Source organism: Argopecten irradians, chromosome 8, assembly GCF_041381155.1.
Source record: "Argopecten irradians isolate NY chromosome 8, Ai_NY, whole genome shotgun sequence".
NCBI classification, from domain to species: domain Eukaryota; kingdom Metazoa; phylum Mollusca; class Bivalvia; order Pectinida; family Pectinidae; genus Argopecten; species Argopecten irradians.
The window spans coordinates 2504039-2521089 of record NC_091141.1 but is presented as its reverse complement, the minus strand read 5'-3'; the positions used below and the strand labels follow the sequence as shown (position 1 = coordinate 2521089).

The 17051-nt window shown below is 34.8% G+C and overlaps 1 protein-coding gene across 3 annotated transcripts in view; it reads left to right on the top strand.

The window, feature by feature from the left end:
• Positions 1 to 12317, top strand: part of LOC138329084 (meiosis 1 arrest protein-like) — a 38907-nt gene extending 26590 nt beyond the window's left edge. For all 3 annotated transcript variants that reach the window (XM_069275814.1, XM_069275815.1, XM_069275813.1), the window contains 6 exons: positions 3210 to 3289; positions 3944 to 4084; positions 8985 to 9086; positions 9463 to 9699; positions 11151 to 11276; positions 11959 to 12317. In XM_069275814.1, the coding sequence (XP_069131915.1) occupies positions 3210 to 3289; positions 3944 to 4084; positions 8985 to 9086; positions 9463 to 9699; positions 11151 to 11276; positions 11959 to 12135 (863 nt within the window). In that variant the 3' untranslated portion in view covers positions 12136 to 12317. The remainder of the gene's footprint in view (positions 1 to 3209; positions 3290 to 3943; positions 4085 to 8984; positions 9087 to 9462; positions 9700 to 11150; positions 11277 to 11958) is intronic.
• Positions 12318 to 17051: the final 4734 nt, after the last annotated feature.

The following is a 17051-nucleotide window of genomic DNA, read 5'->3' as shown; positions in this document are numbered from 1 at the left end:
TACGGATTAAACAATTAATTCCATCTGTTATCCCATATCTATTACAATGGGTTGAGTTATATGATTTTACCCACATGTGCTGCATCCCTTTGTTTTTCGATTTTCTATATCGTCATCGACCGGAGACCTCTAGATTCCTAAAAGCTTGAGTGTCTTGACATTCTTCCACCAAGCGCAAACCTTTGAATTCTGAATAGCTAGAGTGTTTTGACATTGTTACATGGACCGGACACTTCTGAATAGATTACAAATAGCTTGAGTGTCTCGACATTCTTCAACCGAATGAATACCTCTGCAGTCCAAATAGCTAGAGTGTTTCGACATTCTCCCACCGAACGGAGGCCTCTAGATTCCGAATAGCTAGAGTTTTTCGACATTCTTCCACCGACCGGAGACCACTGGATTCGAATAGCTAGAATTCTCGACATTCTTTCCCCAAACATGCACCTCTGAAATCCGAATAGCTAGAATGTTTTTTGACATTCTTCCACCGAACGTAACCTCTAGAATCAGAATAGCTAGAGTGTTTAAACATTCTTCCACCACCGGAGACCTCTGGATTCGAATAGCTAGAATTCGCGACATTTTTCCACCGAAAGTACACCTCTGAATTCGGAATAGCTAGAGTGTCTTGACATTCTCCCACCGAACGGAGACCTCTACATCCAAATATTTAGGGTGTTTCGACATTCTTCCAGCAACTGGAGACCTCTGGATTCGAATAGCTAGAATTTACGACATTTTCCACCGTGCAGACACTTCTGAATTCCGAATGGCTAGAGAATTTCGTCATATCCACCAAATGGACACCTCCAAATTCCGAATAGCTAGAGTTGACATTCTTCAAACGAACGAACGCCTCTGGATCCGAATAGCTAGGGTGTCTCGACATTCTTCAACCGAACGAACACTTCTGGATCCGAATAGATAGAGTGTCTCGACATTCTTCCACAGACTGGAGACCTCTGGATTCGAACAGCTAGGATGTTTCGACATTCTACCACCGACTGGAGACTTCTGGATTCGAATAGCTAAAATTCACGACATTTTCCACCGTACGGACACTTCTGAATTCCAAATAGCTAGAGAGTTTCGTCATATCCACCAAACGGACACCTCCGAATTCCGAATAGCTAGAGTGTCTTGACATTCTTCCACTGGACGAACACCTCTAGATCTAAATAGCTAGGGTGTCCTGATATTCTCTCACCAACCGAATACCTCAGGATCCGAATAGCTAGGGGTATCTCGAAATTCTACTACCGACCGCAGACCTCAAGATCCAAATAGCTAGAGTGTCTCGACATTCTTCCACCGACCGGATACCTCTTGATTCCGAATGGCTAGAGTGTCTTGACATTTTCCCATCGATCGGAGACATCTGGACATAAAGTTTGAAATTCTCGTAGGAAAGCTGCCTGTCACTTATATTAGGTGGGAACGTTTCTCTGGCTTCAATTGCGCGATTTAAATGACCATGACTGTTGATAAGACGTTTAAAAGACCTTGACCTGTCATTAGCTCCACATGTATATTTTACAGTATCTTCTTAACGTTGCGTCAGCAGGATGTTGCCGCTAGACCCTAGCAGGACATGAAAATCCAAACAACATAGGATTAGTGCATCATTAACATAGATTAAAATCCTGCAACACCTTTTATGGTGATTGTCTGCCTTGCTAATGATCACGTACACTATTAAGTCGTTCATTTCATGTGATTGAACGAGTGAAAGGTGAATTCTGTGATTATCATTCCAAAAGAATCCAAATGTGTAGTTTATTATTGTTGGGATTAGAATGAAATCGTTGACTTTTTTCAATATTGTTCGTCATGGATACAGCCTCATCATCAATATTGTGTTATCACTCTCTGATTGACACATACTTGAACAAATATTTGAAATGTGATATCTCATTTACTAATAAACTCCTATCGGAGACGTACCTATTCTTCCTGTAATTTCCACACTGATGATGGGAATATTAGCAATAGGATGAGGCAATTTATAAACTCTATAAAAACTCGTTTGACATGCAACCGCTAAATAAACATTGAAGATATCCTGTCGGATAATAGGAATCGCTACTAATCTGAATAAAATCAATGGATTTTCATCAACGGGGTTCCTTTAGATACTGTTGTTTTATCATCAATCTTTTGAGCTTACGTCAAGAATGCTTGTCACAATTAACAACAGTCCTGCTATCACTAATTGCCAGTGTAATTTATGTTACGTGTAAAACACTTATGGGTGGATTACAGCTGTTTATAGGAAATTCTGGTTATCGAACCTAATTAAGTATACATATTGTAACAAATTTTAAGTATTGGAAGAGTTTGTTTAAGTTTTGAAATTAATGAAGTTACTGTTAATTTAATTGTTTTGCTTTTTACTAAAAGGAATATATATATGACACTTATGGTTTATAGGTGATAAAGAATACATAGGGTTTCGCGGTGGCCTAGTGGTAAAGATGTCTTGAAATATTACACAAGACCTCCACCTCTTGGTCGTTATTTCGAATCCTCTTTGGGACATTTGCCTGGTACTGACAGCTGGTCTGTGGCTTTTCGTCGGGCTTTCCGATTTTCCTCCACCATCTTAACCTGACGTGAAACTAATGAAAGCAAATGGAATTAACAATAAATATCATTAAACTACACAAACGTTTAAGGCCAAATTGTCACGATATTGATGTAACAGATAAAGGTAAATCAAATTTAAAAAAAATTGCGGTTTATACATGATTTATATAGAGAATCCACATCTCTCAAACCACAATTGCTTATGTTTTATTTTTTTACAGACGGGGGCACCAGTTTTATCAGTACTTGTTTTAATGTTACACCGGTATTTTGGCCTTGCCACAATAGAACATGCAATTTCCTGTGTTGATGGTATTTCACTAACGGCGTTACCTTTTCTTTGTTATCACAGTTTTTTTCAATTTTTCAAAGAAAATGAGGGCGGGGGGATTGGGGTGGGGTGGGCAATTCGGGCCCACAGGTGGCCATCACAGATAGGTTTCTATTTTTGATAATACATTAACGTTAGGCGGTCTTGATTTTAGTATGGCATTTCATATGATCCGGAAACATTTTAAGTTGTCATGAGTTTACAGAAACACACCTTATTAGTGGACCAGTATTTCCACTTTTTTTCAGTATTAGTTAAACATACATCTTTTGAACATTTCCTCTTACAGATACTACTGATATTATTATACAGTGTGATTTACACGAGAGAATGATCAACCCAACACAGCTTCCTTTTCAAGGACAATTTGTAAGTCAGCATTCGCATATGCCGAATAGTCAATGAAATTCTCCAAGCGTTATAGACTGGTCAATATTTGGCAATAGAATACTTTTGCTGTTTTATTTTATATTAAAATTGACATTTTGAGCCCAGTTGTTTAAAGGTTGATAAGGCGAATCATATTTTAACGTTAATTTTCAAATGAAGATAGAATAATGTCATGTAAAATTAACTTCTGTGGTATTCCATTCTTTACCAACTCGCCAATTTTAGAGAAAATGCACTTTCAGGTTTCTTGGTAAATGAAATATTATTCCAAGAGTTATGTGATTAAGCTGATAGCCCTTTAGACAGTCGGGCCTAAGTTATAAATGTTATAATGAACAGCTTTATTTTACAAATCGTATTATAATTATATAATCGTATTACATTCCCATGTTGTATTGCATTTCAAAATTTTCAAAATTATTACTGGGTCTTCAATAAAGAATACTTTTATATCGGTGATAGTTTCGTTATCTCTCAACACTCTAACATTTTTAGTCCGCTATTATTTCCCTCAGTCCTTATTCACCAATTAATCGGCAAGGTTTTACACATTGCATCCTGATTCCGTTACATTTGTAGATTTTATATATGTATGATGAAAAATTGCGTAGGACTGTATCGTCATTCTTTCAGACATTGCATCCTGACTCAGTTATGATGAAGACATTTCCAACAACAAGCAAGGCTCTTGGTATATCATTGCCGATATTCCGCATACACGTAATAGGGCTGATGAATGCAAGTGCAATGTGTGATTCCATCGTCTTTGGAATGGTAGGTGTCTACAAACGTAAACAAGTCAATATCGCTTGTAACGAGTATTTGCATTGGCTTCAACATTTAGTTATCAGTCAATAAAGGAATGAAATGACGTTGCCATTTGTAACGTTGTTTCTGATTGGCTGATACAACTGCGTAATGATTTTATAGAAAAAATAATTCCTCAATGAAGTTGAAACTTTGAAGAGATTCTCAATAGTAGATTGAATGATAAGGAATATATTTAATAGATTGTTAAGTTGTGGAGCTTCGTGGTTTATTTAGATCTGGATACCATAAAGTATCTGTTCAAGTTACGTCTAGATTATTCGCGCCTTGGTATCAACATTCTTTGACAAATAAAAACATGATAAACTATCATTATATAGCCGAATTCAAAATAGAGGAACGTACATTTTGTGCTCACGATTGCTGCATGTACGGTAGCTATGACTTCCTGTTCATTTAGGTTTCCTAAAACGGTGACATGTAATTGCATTTCCTGTGTTGTTAAAGGGACGCCGTGTCTATTGGTGCCGCGGCTGAAGTAACGTCCGTGACTCTCGCTACTCTAATAAGCTGGAGAATTCGTAGACTACGTAGTGACTTGTGATGCGTCTGTGACAAACATTACACCATGATTACGCTGTCGACATCTAGATAGGTTATCGGCACCATGATACACTACCGGTTAGTTAAATTAAGGTATACCCCAGTACATCATTTTTTGTAATAACGACATCCGAGAGACGACATGGTCGATATTTAATTCATTTTAATCCGTTCACTGCCAATCTGGCATATCCTATTAGTCTGCTATGTCATGTTTTCTAACTCTGTATTAGGTTCGCCTTGTTTTCCCTGTCTTTCTCCAATTAAGCGGCAAACATTTGGCTTTCATCATAGTGTACGGAACAGAATGAACCTTCAATAACGTCTGTGTGACATCGATTTGTCCACAGAGGCCGATACGTATATCAAAGAGTGCTGAGTGAGGACCATGCTGACGACGAATTCGGTTTCTGTTTGCGAATGATTGATTAAACTGCATGAAAAAAATAACCGTTTTTGTTTCAATTGTTCCAGAGAGGTAATACGTTATCTATTATGCCACATTCTAAAATTGATTTTAAAAACTCTGTCGAAGAAACATTACATGCTGTAAATTTGCATTACTTGATGGGCATTTGGATGTCATAGCACGACTGATTTAGTACAATTGATTTTGAATTAGTTTTAAATCACGGGATGGTTTTTTGGATATAATAAATCCCTATGTGATAATTTTTTAGTGATATTTACGTTCTATGTCAGTTTAAGCTCTATTGGGTCAGATTGAGATACATGATCTGTGTACGCTGTCTATGAAATCCAGCTGGCTCTGTTGGTTTGATCCTTACAGTGAAATGACTACATACACATGCTTTTCACTTTTGTTTATTCTGATTTTGCATGTTTTTATACTAACGTAGCGCTTGTGCGGCTTCCTACGAGTCTGAATAAAAACAAAGCTTTACATTTTTTAATTTACAGTCTCTAGTAATTTTGATGTTTCTATAGCTTTTTCATCAAAATATGTTGTTTTATGTCATCTGATCCGAAGTGTAGTGTATAGTCGTCATGCTTCGTTCTTGCACCGTGCCCTGTGCGTAAAAGTTCATTCAAACGATTTCTTCGCAATAACAGAAATGCCTAACGCACTAATATTGGACCTATATCATGCATGAATAAAGGGGTACCAAGTTTCTTAAAATAAATGACCTTGACTTTTATCCAAGGACACAGGGGTCAAATATGCTGAAATATTTAAACAACTTCTTGTCAATAAATAAGAACCCTGTAGACCTGATATTGGGCTGGAATCATGCTAGGATCAAGGACTACTACACATGTTTCAAATAATGACCTTATTTTTCATTCAAGGTCAGAGGGGTCAAACCCACGGGAGGACGAGACGACATGATCATTACTGCTATCTAATATGACGTTAATCTACCTACCAACTAACATATCATTGCAATTTCAAAATTCTTTGAGGGCATTTGCCAGGTAATGACTGTAGAACTGTATTTTTTCCCGTGTACTACGGTTGGATTTCCTACATAAACCTAATATTTCCTGAATTGATACATTTTACTAATAGAAACAAATCCAATGTTTGTACATAAAAACTACACTGAAAAAAAAACCCACGACTACCGAAATAATCGTAACTCTCAGTTTAACAGAGGACAACAATACGGTAGGAGTTACGTTCTAGTGACCTTTCAAATTGACCAATCGAAATTCCAGAGGACGAAAAAGTCCAAATAATTGTGTATGTAGTAATTTCAGCCTTAGCTAACGAGTAGTCAGCACAACTAGGAACAGAAAGCAGACCATGTAAAATTCAATTAACTCTGACATGTTAACTGTATAAGTCGGGATGTTTTCCTTATCTTTGAAATTAAAAAACGGGAAATTAAATTCATATTACACTTACATTAAATGTACGGCTTTGATTTAAGATGTCCTTATAATAACGTTATCTTTTAAACTTTGTAGTATTTACTTTTGAGTTCCATATTGAAAATCCTACTGGCATGGCCGATCAAATGTGTTTGAAGAAATTGTGTGTTTCTATACAGTTGTTTGGTTCATAGTTTGAAAAATAACTATAAGTATTAAGCTTAACAATTGAGTAATTGATTTTGATTAAGACACTTCCCCATCTCCAATTATCGTAGATTTATATAGCAATTACATTACAACTTTGGCATTCCTAACACTCTCACCTTCTGATTATTTACAAGTACTTTCAATCAATTTTCCCATTCTCCTTTTTATCGGACGAAATTGTGACTTCCATTGAAAATATTTTAATTTCAAAACGATCTTTACGAAAATTTGTCGTTTATTGAAAAGCAGCATAAGGTCATAAATATTTACACAGACCTATTTCGAATGTAAATCACATTTTCTAACAATGTGGGGGACGAATATGTTTCTGATGGGTGTGGAACCTGATGAGTCAATGTCAATAAATACAATTTTGAGTAGAACTGAAGTTACGACACAATAATTACGTTTAAAATTCTTCCTCATTTCTTTTATGATCCATAACCCAGGACTACGTAGTAGGAATAGAAAAGTGCGAATGAAACACCGTTATAATTAACTACTATGTGAATTAATGAGTAGAAATGTTTTACTAAAACATATTGATAGTCATGAACAGTTTTAAATACAGATACTTGTGACTGCTTTGACACGATTTTACTGAATCTTGATGTCAGCTAATGATTTTAGTACAGACAAATTAGAATCTGGTTAAAAATCATAAAAAGATAACTTTGATTACATACTAGATTTATCACCATATCTTATGCACGTCGCTGACCAATACATCTAGTTAACGTATCGTTTTTATTTAAAACAATATACCCTATATTTGTGTGTGTGAATATCATGATAAGGTATTGTTTTTCCAAAGGTGATTCAGAAGTTCTGTTATAATCTTTCTATATTGTACATTAGTTGTAATATTTAAGATTGGTACACTATAGAACAATAAACCAGACCGTTGTGATTAACAAAAATTCAATATAGACTGATTTAACATGTAGCATAATCTCACAATAAGGAAATAAACCGCAATGTCCGCAATCTCACAATAAGGAAATAAACCACAATGTCCGCAGGCCGAACCGCATTTTAAGTTGGTCGGAATAACAAACGAGGCTAAAACTTTAAAAATCTTCTGAAATTCTGGAAATGGTAGAATCAAAAATTTTCATGGAAAGTTCTTAAAGTCCTTTACAAAATTTGTGAATAATATGACCTTGGGGTCTCACGTTTTCCCTTAGGGAGGGGGTCAAGTGTACTATAGTTTATACAGGGAAACACATTTATGAGCATATTTTGCTCTATTTCTCAATTTTCACAGGAAATGAGTCAAACTTAGTTAGAATTATTAGCCTGAGATAGAATTTTAACATTATATCCATATTGATCATTGCTGACCCCTTGGGGGCGGGGCCAAAAAGTTTCAACACTAGGCTAAAACTTCAAAAATCTTCTTCTAAAATTCTAGATATGGTAGAATTGAATACTCTTTATAGATGGAAAGTTCTAAAGTGGTTTCACTAAAATTGTGAATTATATGACCCTGGAGTCTCACGTTTCCCCTTAGGGAGGGGGTCAAGTGTACTATAGTTTATACAGGGAAAACACATTTATGAGCATATTTTGCTCTATTTCTCAATTTTCACAGGAAATGAGTCAAACTTGGATAGAATTAATAGCCTGAGATAGCATTTTAAAATCATATCCATATTGATCCTGGCTGAGCCCCTAGGGGCGGGAGGCTAAAACTTCAAAAATCTTCTTCTAAAATTCTGGATATGGTAGAATTAAATACTCTTTATAGATGGAAAGGTCTTAAGGTGTTTTATTAAAATTGTGAATTATATGACCCTGGGGTCTCGCGTTTCCCCCTGGGGAGAGGGGTCGCGTTTACTTTAGTTTATATAGGAAAACACAGTATTTGCTCAATTTTCATTGGAAATGAGTCAAACTTGATTAGAGTTATTAGCCTGAGATATAGCATTTTAATATCCATATAGGTCCTCGCTGACCCCCTTGAGGACCATAAGGGCGGGACCAAACAGAGTCAAAATGACTAAGATTTAAAAATAATTTCTGGGTTCACAGATTAGATGGCAGCAAATACTCTTCAAACATTAAAAAGTCAAATTTGTAAAATCACTTACCGACGTCAAGGGCCAGTATACATAGTGTTTACATGTCTTTGTTTCATTCTATATCTGACCGTTAAGGCCTATGAGCCTCTGGTTACTTTTCCGTTCCATTTTATTGATAAACCCAACATTCATACACGAATTTGGTAATTAGCTGCTTTCTGTTTATTTTAAAGCCGATGATTGCCCAACCAACAGCATGCTGGAAAATTGACTGGGATGATCTGGAGAAGAATCAGCAAATATTTCGATGTCTTGTTCATTTATTACTGGAAAAGGTATTCTTTATAATGTACTTACATTAACGTCCTAATATTTAGACAGCATTGTATCTGAAAGTATGAATAATAAAGTATGGCAATATTATTAAACTGTAACGTCTAGAAATAGATTACTTTGATGTTAAAGTGTTTTCTATAATACAATTCAAAAGTATTCGAACATTAAGTATCCATTGCATGCAAATTCCTATTTAACAAAAAATATGTACATGCTCGTAAAAATGTTATTGTATATAATAACGAACAAAATAAATAGGATAATGCTCAAAAGCAATAGTATATGGCAATTGGATTATATTATTAAAAGGAAGGAAATTGTCATTGGTTCTACTTAATTGCTTATTAAATAACATTGTACTGAGGATTTTGACAGGAAAAGGTGATGATAGGCCAGCTTGAGAACGTGTTGCCGAATACCTCTACCAAACGTCCGCACGGACAGGCTGAAGACAAACCACTAGGATGCTTTGTATTTTTACCTGCTGAAAATGGAACTCTCCTCGTGAAATCTGTGGCGTCCCAGGAGTTACTGCTGCCGTTTCAGATACCTGCTATGGTTGATAACTGTTCAGAAGAGAGTATTCAAACAATGGAATCATCACTCAGTAAGGTACCCGTTTAGTATCTGCATGTAGTGGATTTGAACCGGGTCGATCATCGGTGACCAGGGCCCATTTCTCGAAACAAACTTAAAATCTGACTGAAGTCGAAACATTTCATAGTTAATGTTAAGGATGTACTCCTCCCAAAAGTCAAATTTTTCTTGTATTAAAATTGCTTCCATATATAGATTTCCGGAAATAGGAGTTAATACTAAATAGAAAATAGTAGAAAAAACATATGTCAGTGTGCTCGTTTTTGAGCTATTGTCACTCAAAGATACCTAGTTGACAAAATATTGGATTTTAAGAGAATTTTGGCGTTTTGACCATATACAGGAGTGTTTAAAGCTATAATTTCCTATTGACGTGTTTCATACGTATGGATGTTTGTAGAATTTATTTTTCAGTAGTATTAAAAATATACTAGCGATGATTATTAATACTTATTTTTTTTCTCAGATTAACAACATATGCAACCCTTACCCCTTAAGTTTGAGATGCGAAATTCACCATTTTCAACTATTTTTGGCATATTTAACATTTTATAGAAACTTTTGTCAATATTTTGCATAACAATAGGGAAAGGGTTGGTCTTTCTAAATCAGACAGAGAAATGTGAGGTCCGTATACCTACTTTTTTGCCTTATAACAGATATTTATTATTTTTCAATTTCCAATACTGTAATTAGAAATAAATATTCAATATTAGAGTAAAAAAACAAAAGAGCTCAAATTACCTTTAAATGTAAAAAAAAATGACAAAAGTGTATCATTTAACACATTAATGCTCCATATTTTAATTACCACGAACGTAGTAAAGATTTATAGCACTTGTCGAAACGAGACTTCAACGGGACTAAACCTCAGAATAATACATCCTTAAGGAGAAAAACTGAAGTTTTGACTTAAGTTCGCAATTTTGTTTCGAATAAGGGCCCGATACATTGAGGATACGTTTAGCGTTGTTTCTGTGTGGCGAAAGAGGGATGAATGTAGCAAAATTGGACTGGATAGATCATCGGTGACCCGGTATATCAATTATGAGAGCATCAAGCTAGTGTTCGGGGGTCCAAAGTTCGAACCGCAGTCTGCCCACTACCGTGTTTCTTTTCCTGTCACACACATATCTAGATATCTTTTATCTAAAGCTTTGTTCAAGTAATAATGTTGGTAATGATCATCTTTGTTAATCATTATCAAACAATGTTACTTTTAAAGTTTTAGCGGTAATAATGTCATCAAAAGTTAAATTAAGTTTAAATTAAATTATTATAGGCTATACATATGTCCTACGGGAAATAAAGATTCTAACATTTTGAGATTATTGGGACTTATTTAGAGAACGACTGTATGTCAGAAGCTTCATATTGTTTTTGATCATTTTGATTGAACTTGTCGTGAAATGTTAAAAGAATATATTGAAAATAAAACATTATAGCATTTCCTTTTTACTTCCCAGTTGGAGTTGATTGATGTCTTTAACCCACTGCTATGGCCATGTCGCCTCTACGAATGTTTAAAATCGAAACTGAAGAAGGCGGATCCAAAACAGTCGAAGAAGAGACAGGACAGCATGTCACATTCAGTAAATACGAATTGTAAAATATATTTATTTCCCAAAATCGTTTTACAGTATGCATATTTGATTGATCGTTGAGAAAAGATGTAAGTTATTACGAGAATACTTATGTTTTGCTTATTTTTCGTTACTTCAAAAATAGGACACACATGTTGCAATGATTGTCTAATTGTTAAAAGATATGTCATAGTCTTTTGAATTCTTCGAAACCATATACAAATGCAGTTGATGGTACACAAATTGTTTAAGATATATTGATAGACTTTGCAACAAATTATCTCGAAACTTTAGTTTTTTTTATCTTGGCGTAAATTTGAACGTTGTCAATAGTGACCGAGAAATCTGTATATTACAAGGCCTCCATCGCTTATATTTTGTATACCTGTGATCAACACTTACAGCATCGTTTATATTAATACTAGCATTACGCCGATGTATGCTTTTTATGTCGCTCCTTCAGTTACTTGGAATTAAACACATTGCATGAGAGTTATTTAATTTGTAAGAATAGGATATTGATTGGAGGACAACATTCTATATTCGACTTAAAAATGTTATTTTACAAATAACAAAATAATTCAATGATTGAATAATATTTGTCTAGTGAAATTATATTTTTATGAAATATTTTTAACATGTTTTAATGCATTCTGCAAAAGAGTGGTCTTATTGCTGTTTTTTTCCTTAGGGATCTGTACAGCCATCAGCTGGAGTTCCAAGCGCCCAGAGGAACAAGACGTTCGTGTTGAGCTCTGCCGTTTCCGGTCCCAGATGTACAACTACGGGAGTGATGCACTCAAATACCGACAGAGTTCAACACAGATTTCAGGGAAAACCACTTCTGCCATTCCCAACTGATCTATAATGTTTTGCTTTGAAATCCACAATACCTAGGAATGATTACCTTATTCTGTGTTCTTTCTCTGCCCTGTAAAGTAAGTCAAATGACATGTTTAGTTTATTTTTAGAAACTAATTTTCTTATAATAATTATATTCCGATTTTTTGTTCTGTTTTCGTAAATTATTGAATAAATTAAAGTCTTTTTTCCAAAGTTGATGAAGGATACTATATTTTTATTATGTAATAAAGACAATTTCAATCGGCTATGTGTTAATGTTTTGTAGCTGTTTTGACATGTTTTAGCTAGAATCAATACATTTTTATTTTCGTCCTGGGTTAGATTAATTTCGTAAATTGATTTATTTGACATTTCATATTGAATTAAGAGGTTAACACCTTATCGAATTTTTCAATTTGATGAGAAAAATAAAAATGGTGTTTCTCTTTAACTGGAATAATTAATGGTTATTTGTGATCAGAAAGTTCTTTGATTAGTATTTTGTATTCTGTCGGATGCTAACATTGTAACAATATGTGAACATATCTTTGATTAGTATTTTGTGGGATACTAACATTGTAACAATGTGTGAACATATCTTTGATTAAAATTTTGTCGGATGCTAACATTGTAACAATATGTGAACATATCTTTGATTAGTATTTTGTGGGATACTAACATTGTAACAATATGTGAACATATCTTTGATTAGTATTTTGTGTGATACTAACATTGTAACAATGTGTGAACATATCTTTGATTAGTATTTTGTGTGATACTAACATTGTAACAATGTGTGAACATATCTTTGATTAGTATTTTGTGTGATACTAACATTGTAACAATGTGTGAACATATCTTTGATTAGTATTTTGTGTGATACTAACATTGTAACAATATGTGAACATATCTTTGATTAGTATTTTGTGTGATACTAACATTGTAACAATATGTGAACATATCTTTGATTAGTATTTTGTGTGATACTAATATTGTAACAATGTGTGAGCATAATAACGTTAGTAGTTGAATATGCAGTGTGTTTGAATGTTAGTTTAATATTCGCCGGATTGGTTATAGTTATAAAGGACACATGTCTATAAAGGACAGACTCATCGATACCATTTGGTGAGATTTCCTATATGATTAACCTCTGTATAGCGGACATCTGTCTAAAAATGACATTTTACTATGTCCCTTTCGTATCCTTTTTCTTTTTCATTGAGTGATTGACTCATGGTGATTAGAATCGGCATATAGCCGCAGTAAACATCTTCTGGTGTAAAAAGAAACCGTATAACCAGCGGGCAATACGCAGGAAATTATGGAATTTGCTCGTACTGGTTTTCCTAAGATTGTTATATATACATATAAATGTACAGTTAAAAACAAAACTGGAATATCTAGTGAAGGATATCAACAAACTTGTTCAGCATGATGGAGGCTCCCCAATCAGGACCAGTGCATAAGGGAGTAGGCTCCATAAATGAATGGCGCTGGGAAAGAATACATGCTAGAAGGCTTGAGTGCGTGAGGTTGGAGGAATGTTATAGTATGGCTTCTTGTTACAGTGTTTCAGTAGGGTTAAGGTAAACTGTTAGATGTATAATAAATGGGACTATTATAACATTTGCTTGCTGCTGTCTTGGCTAAAGGGTTGACCAGTTTAATCGTTTGATTATAGATGTTAAGCTGTTGAGCGTAGACATTCAAGACGACATGAGCTGCTCCTCGCTGACCGTAGGTGTTTCGCTTAGTATGTGAGTCCCAAACCGACGCAGGATATTCCATCAATGGTCTTACATATATGTGGTGTTACTATGAAGGTGTTGATATTGCGATGCAGAAGCCTAGGGTAGCATTTGTCGTCTTGGTGACTCTGTCAGTGTATTGGTTCCATGAGAGAGTTTTTGAGATGGTTAGACCTAACTATATCGCCTTGTAAATGTGGTCCGATTGGTGATTGTGTATGTTGTGAGGGTGGTGCGGAGGTTTCCTATTACTTGTAATTGTAAGAAGACAGGTTTGACTGTATACGAATCTTCTGCTGCCATTTCTTCCAATCAAATTTCACATTAGGTAGAACATACTATTGTTTATGAGATAGCTAAATGTATCAGTTAAATCACAAGGAGGATTTTTAAAGAAATAAACAAAATACAATAACGGTACTATGCTTAGCTAAAAATGAATGTTGGCAATGATACATTTCATTTGTAACAGTAGTCATAAAGAACTCGTATGTACTTCACATCCTTCCACCATTTTAATTTCTTATTTGTATAAGATTCTCAACAGCATAGCAAATATTTGGAAACACATTCACGCATTACATCACCCATTTATGTTGTTCGAAATCCTGTGCTGAGTCCATTCCGTAACACCAGGTATCTGAAGTACACACCATTTACAGGCGACGTGGTCGGTATCGGCCCTGTTACAATGACTCTTTGATGACCGGGTTTTATTGTCTCCTTCGCTCTAATCAATAGCTCTTCTGAATTTTAAAGCTTGCCCAGGATGCTGAACTCTCCAGAACGGTACCCGTATAAATATTTGAATAGGAAACGATACCTTTTATTAATGAAGAAGATACTTTAAAATCGAACAAATTCTGTGTTAATGCAAATTTAGTTTGCGCGTGAATACGTTAATAAAATGACGTCCGCCATACAACCTTCTTGCATCATTGTTGGAGGGATCTACCTGGGTCTTGTATGTGTAAATCATGTTGATGATATATCGTCACATTATCTCTCACATCGATTCTCCCTGGAACACATTTAGTGTAAGGAAAAATGTATACACGTAGAGACGATTTGGTCTCTCAAGACAAATGCTTAGCCTTTTGAGGTATCTCTATTGAAGTAGACATGAATTTTAACATTTGGCGTTATGCTTGTTACAGCGTATGATATAAGCTATGACCAAACGTAGAAAGAGAGGGAGACAAAGGGAGGAGGAAGAGATAGTGGGATACATTGTCAATGTATTACAGGCAGTAGTAATTGTTGGCTTCTTAAGTTTTAAGATCATTTGAGTTGTACAATAAAAGTGAAAAGATTGGAAATTGTCCCGAATCTATATGGGCATTACTTGATTCAAATATTCAAATTCGGCCCAGGCCGAAACATACATAAGATACAGATGACGAAGAAAAGTTTCAGTATCAAATGATAATTTGATAGTCCCAGGGTTAAAGTAGGATATGGAGAAGATAATAAATCAGATTAATATTCATGGAATTTTGAATAACTCGGAGTCCACATGCAACGTTAGAATCATTTTATACCTTACTGGAATGCATTTAAAATCTGAGACATATACTCCTACAATATTACAGCAAAAGTGATCGATTGTCATAAAATGAGTGAAGGACTCGTAACAGGCGAGGATGCCCTGACATCAGTGCCGCTCATATCGGCGCTATAGACGCACTGTTGTAAGTAGATTAGGTTATTAATATCGGTAGTTAATTAATTACAGGGAGTTGATCTCCTTACAGAGCAGACCAGAGATAATAGATTCCGTGGTCGATAATTCTGTCATATTGTCAGGGATGATACACATCGTGACTTAGCCGGTGGTGATGGATATTTTCCTACGTTGCTTACAAGCGACCGTCCAAATGCTATATTACAACATAACTCGCTCTGATTTAATCATATTTCCAATCATTGCTCCCAAGTTTTGATTTAAAATAAACATAAAATTTCCTACATTTCTGATTGGTAATAATAGTAATATTTGGAAATTATAATATTATTATAACTATATATCTTAGTGCGATGTAATAAGTTGAATACGATTTCCAAATATATTTTCTTTACTCTCGATACATCGGTTATCATAATTTGCTAACAAGTTGGCGAAATTTTCAATTTTAACTTTCCATTTTTATTCGATTCCTTAAAATCTTTAGTGTAATATGATACTAACATATATTAACACATCCCAAGGTTTTAATATATGCTGTGGGAATTGTAGAATTCATTTTTACAGTTGATTTGCATGCCATTGTTTTAGTATCAGGAAATATTCGACAATAAAATTCTAATATTGTTGCCATTCTAACATTTTAAATATCAAAGCATCACTGTCCAAAAAGTAAATAGAGTTCAAAGGATCAGAGCGATACATTTTGGCATTGTTCTACACCGAGTTACAATTAGAAAACTGATGATACATTTTTATATTTCCGTGTTCAGCCCGGTTAGAGGGCGGATATACACTTTTTACCCCTGTATGCCTTGACAGATTTATTTTTGTTTGATGAGGGTAAGTAAAATTACATTGTTAATATACACAATACTCACGTGACGAGAACGTGTATGCTGCGTTCTTCCGTTGTTTATATCAGGTACATAATGGTTCGTTGTATACAACTGACTATTTTAAGCCATTTCATGTCGATCTAAATCAGAGGGAACATTGACATTTTTATATACAAAATAATTGTATAATTTATATATGCTGTCTGTTGGTATTTTATCACAAACAAAATTGACTGTATGCATGTCCTGAACCAATCACGTTGAAGCTTATGATAGGCCGACGGAAAGTGATCATAAGATCGCGTGTGGTGTATCATTAGAAGTTAATGCTATCATTGTTAAGGCGAAGTAATCACAGAACCCTGTAGTAGATCGCCCATGCGTCACATATATGGCGCTAAAGTACGAAACCAATTAGCAACTTAATTCTAGTGACGTATAGGAATTCAGTGTGTTCAGATTTAAGAAGTTATTAATTTAACTTTATAGCGTCATTTGACTTTCCTGACACGCAACTCTAACTTACATCCATTCAAAATGAAAATTCGTGCATTCGTATAAAAAGACATTAAAGAGCAATAAAAAAAGGCCTGATGGCTCTGAAAAAAATGGGTCATACTCAAGAATGGATATGGTGTTGCTTGGACATGTTCTAAGAGGAAGAATC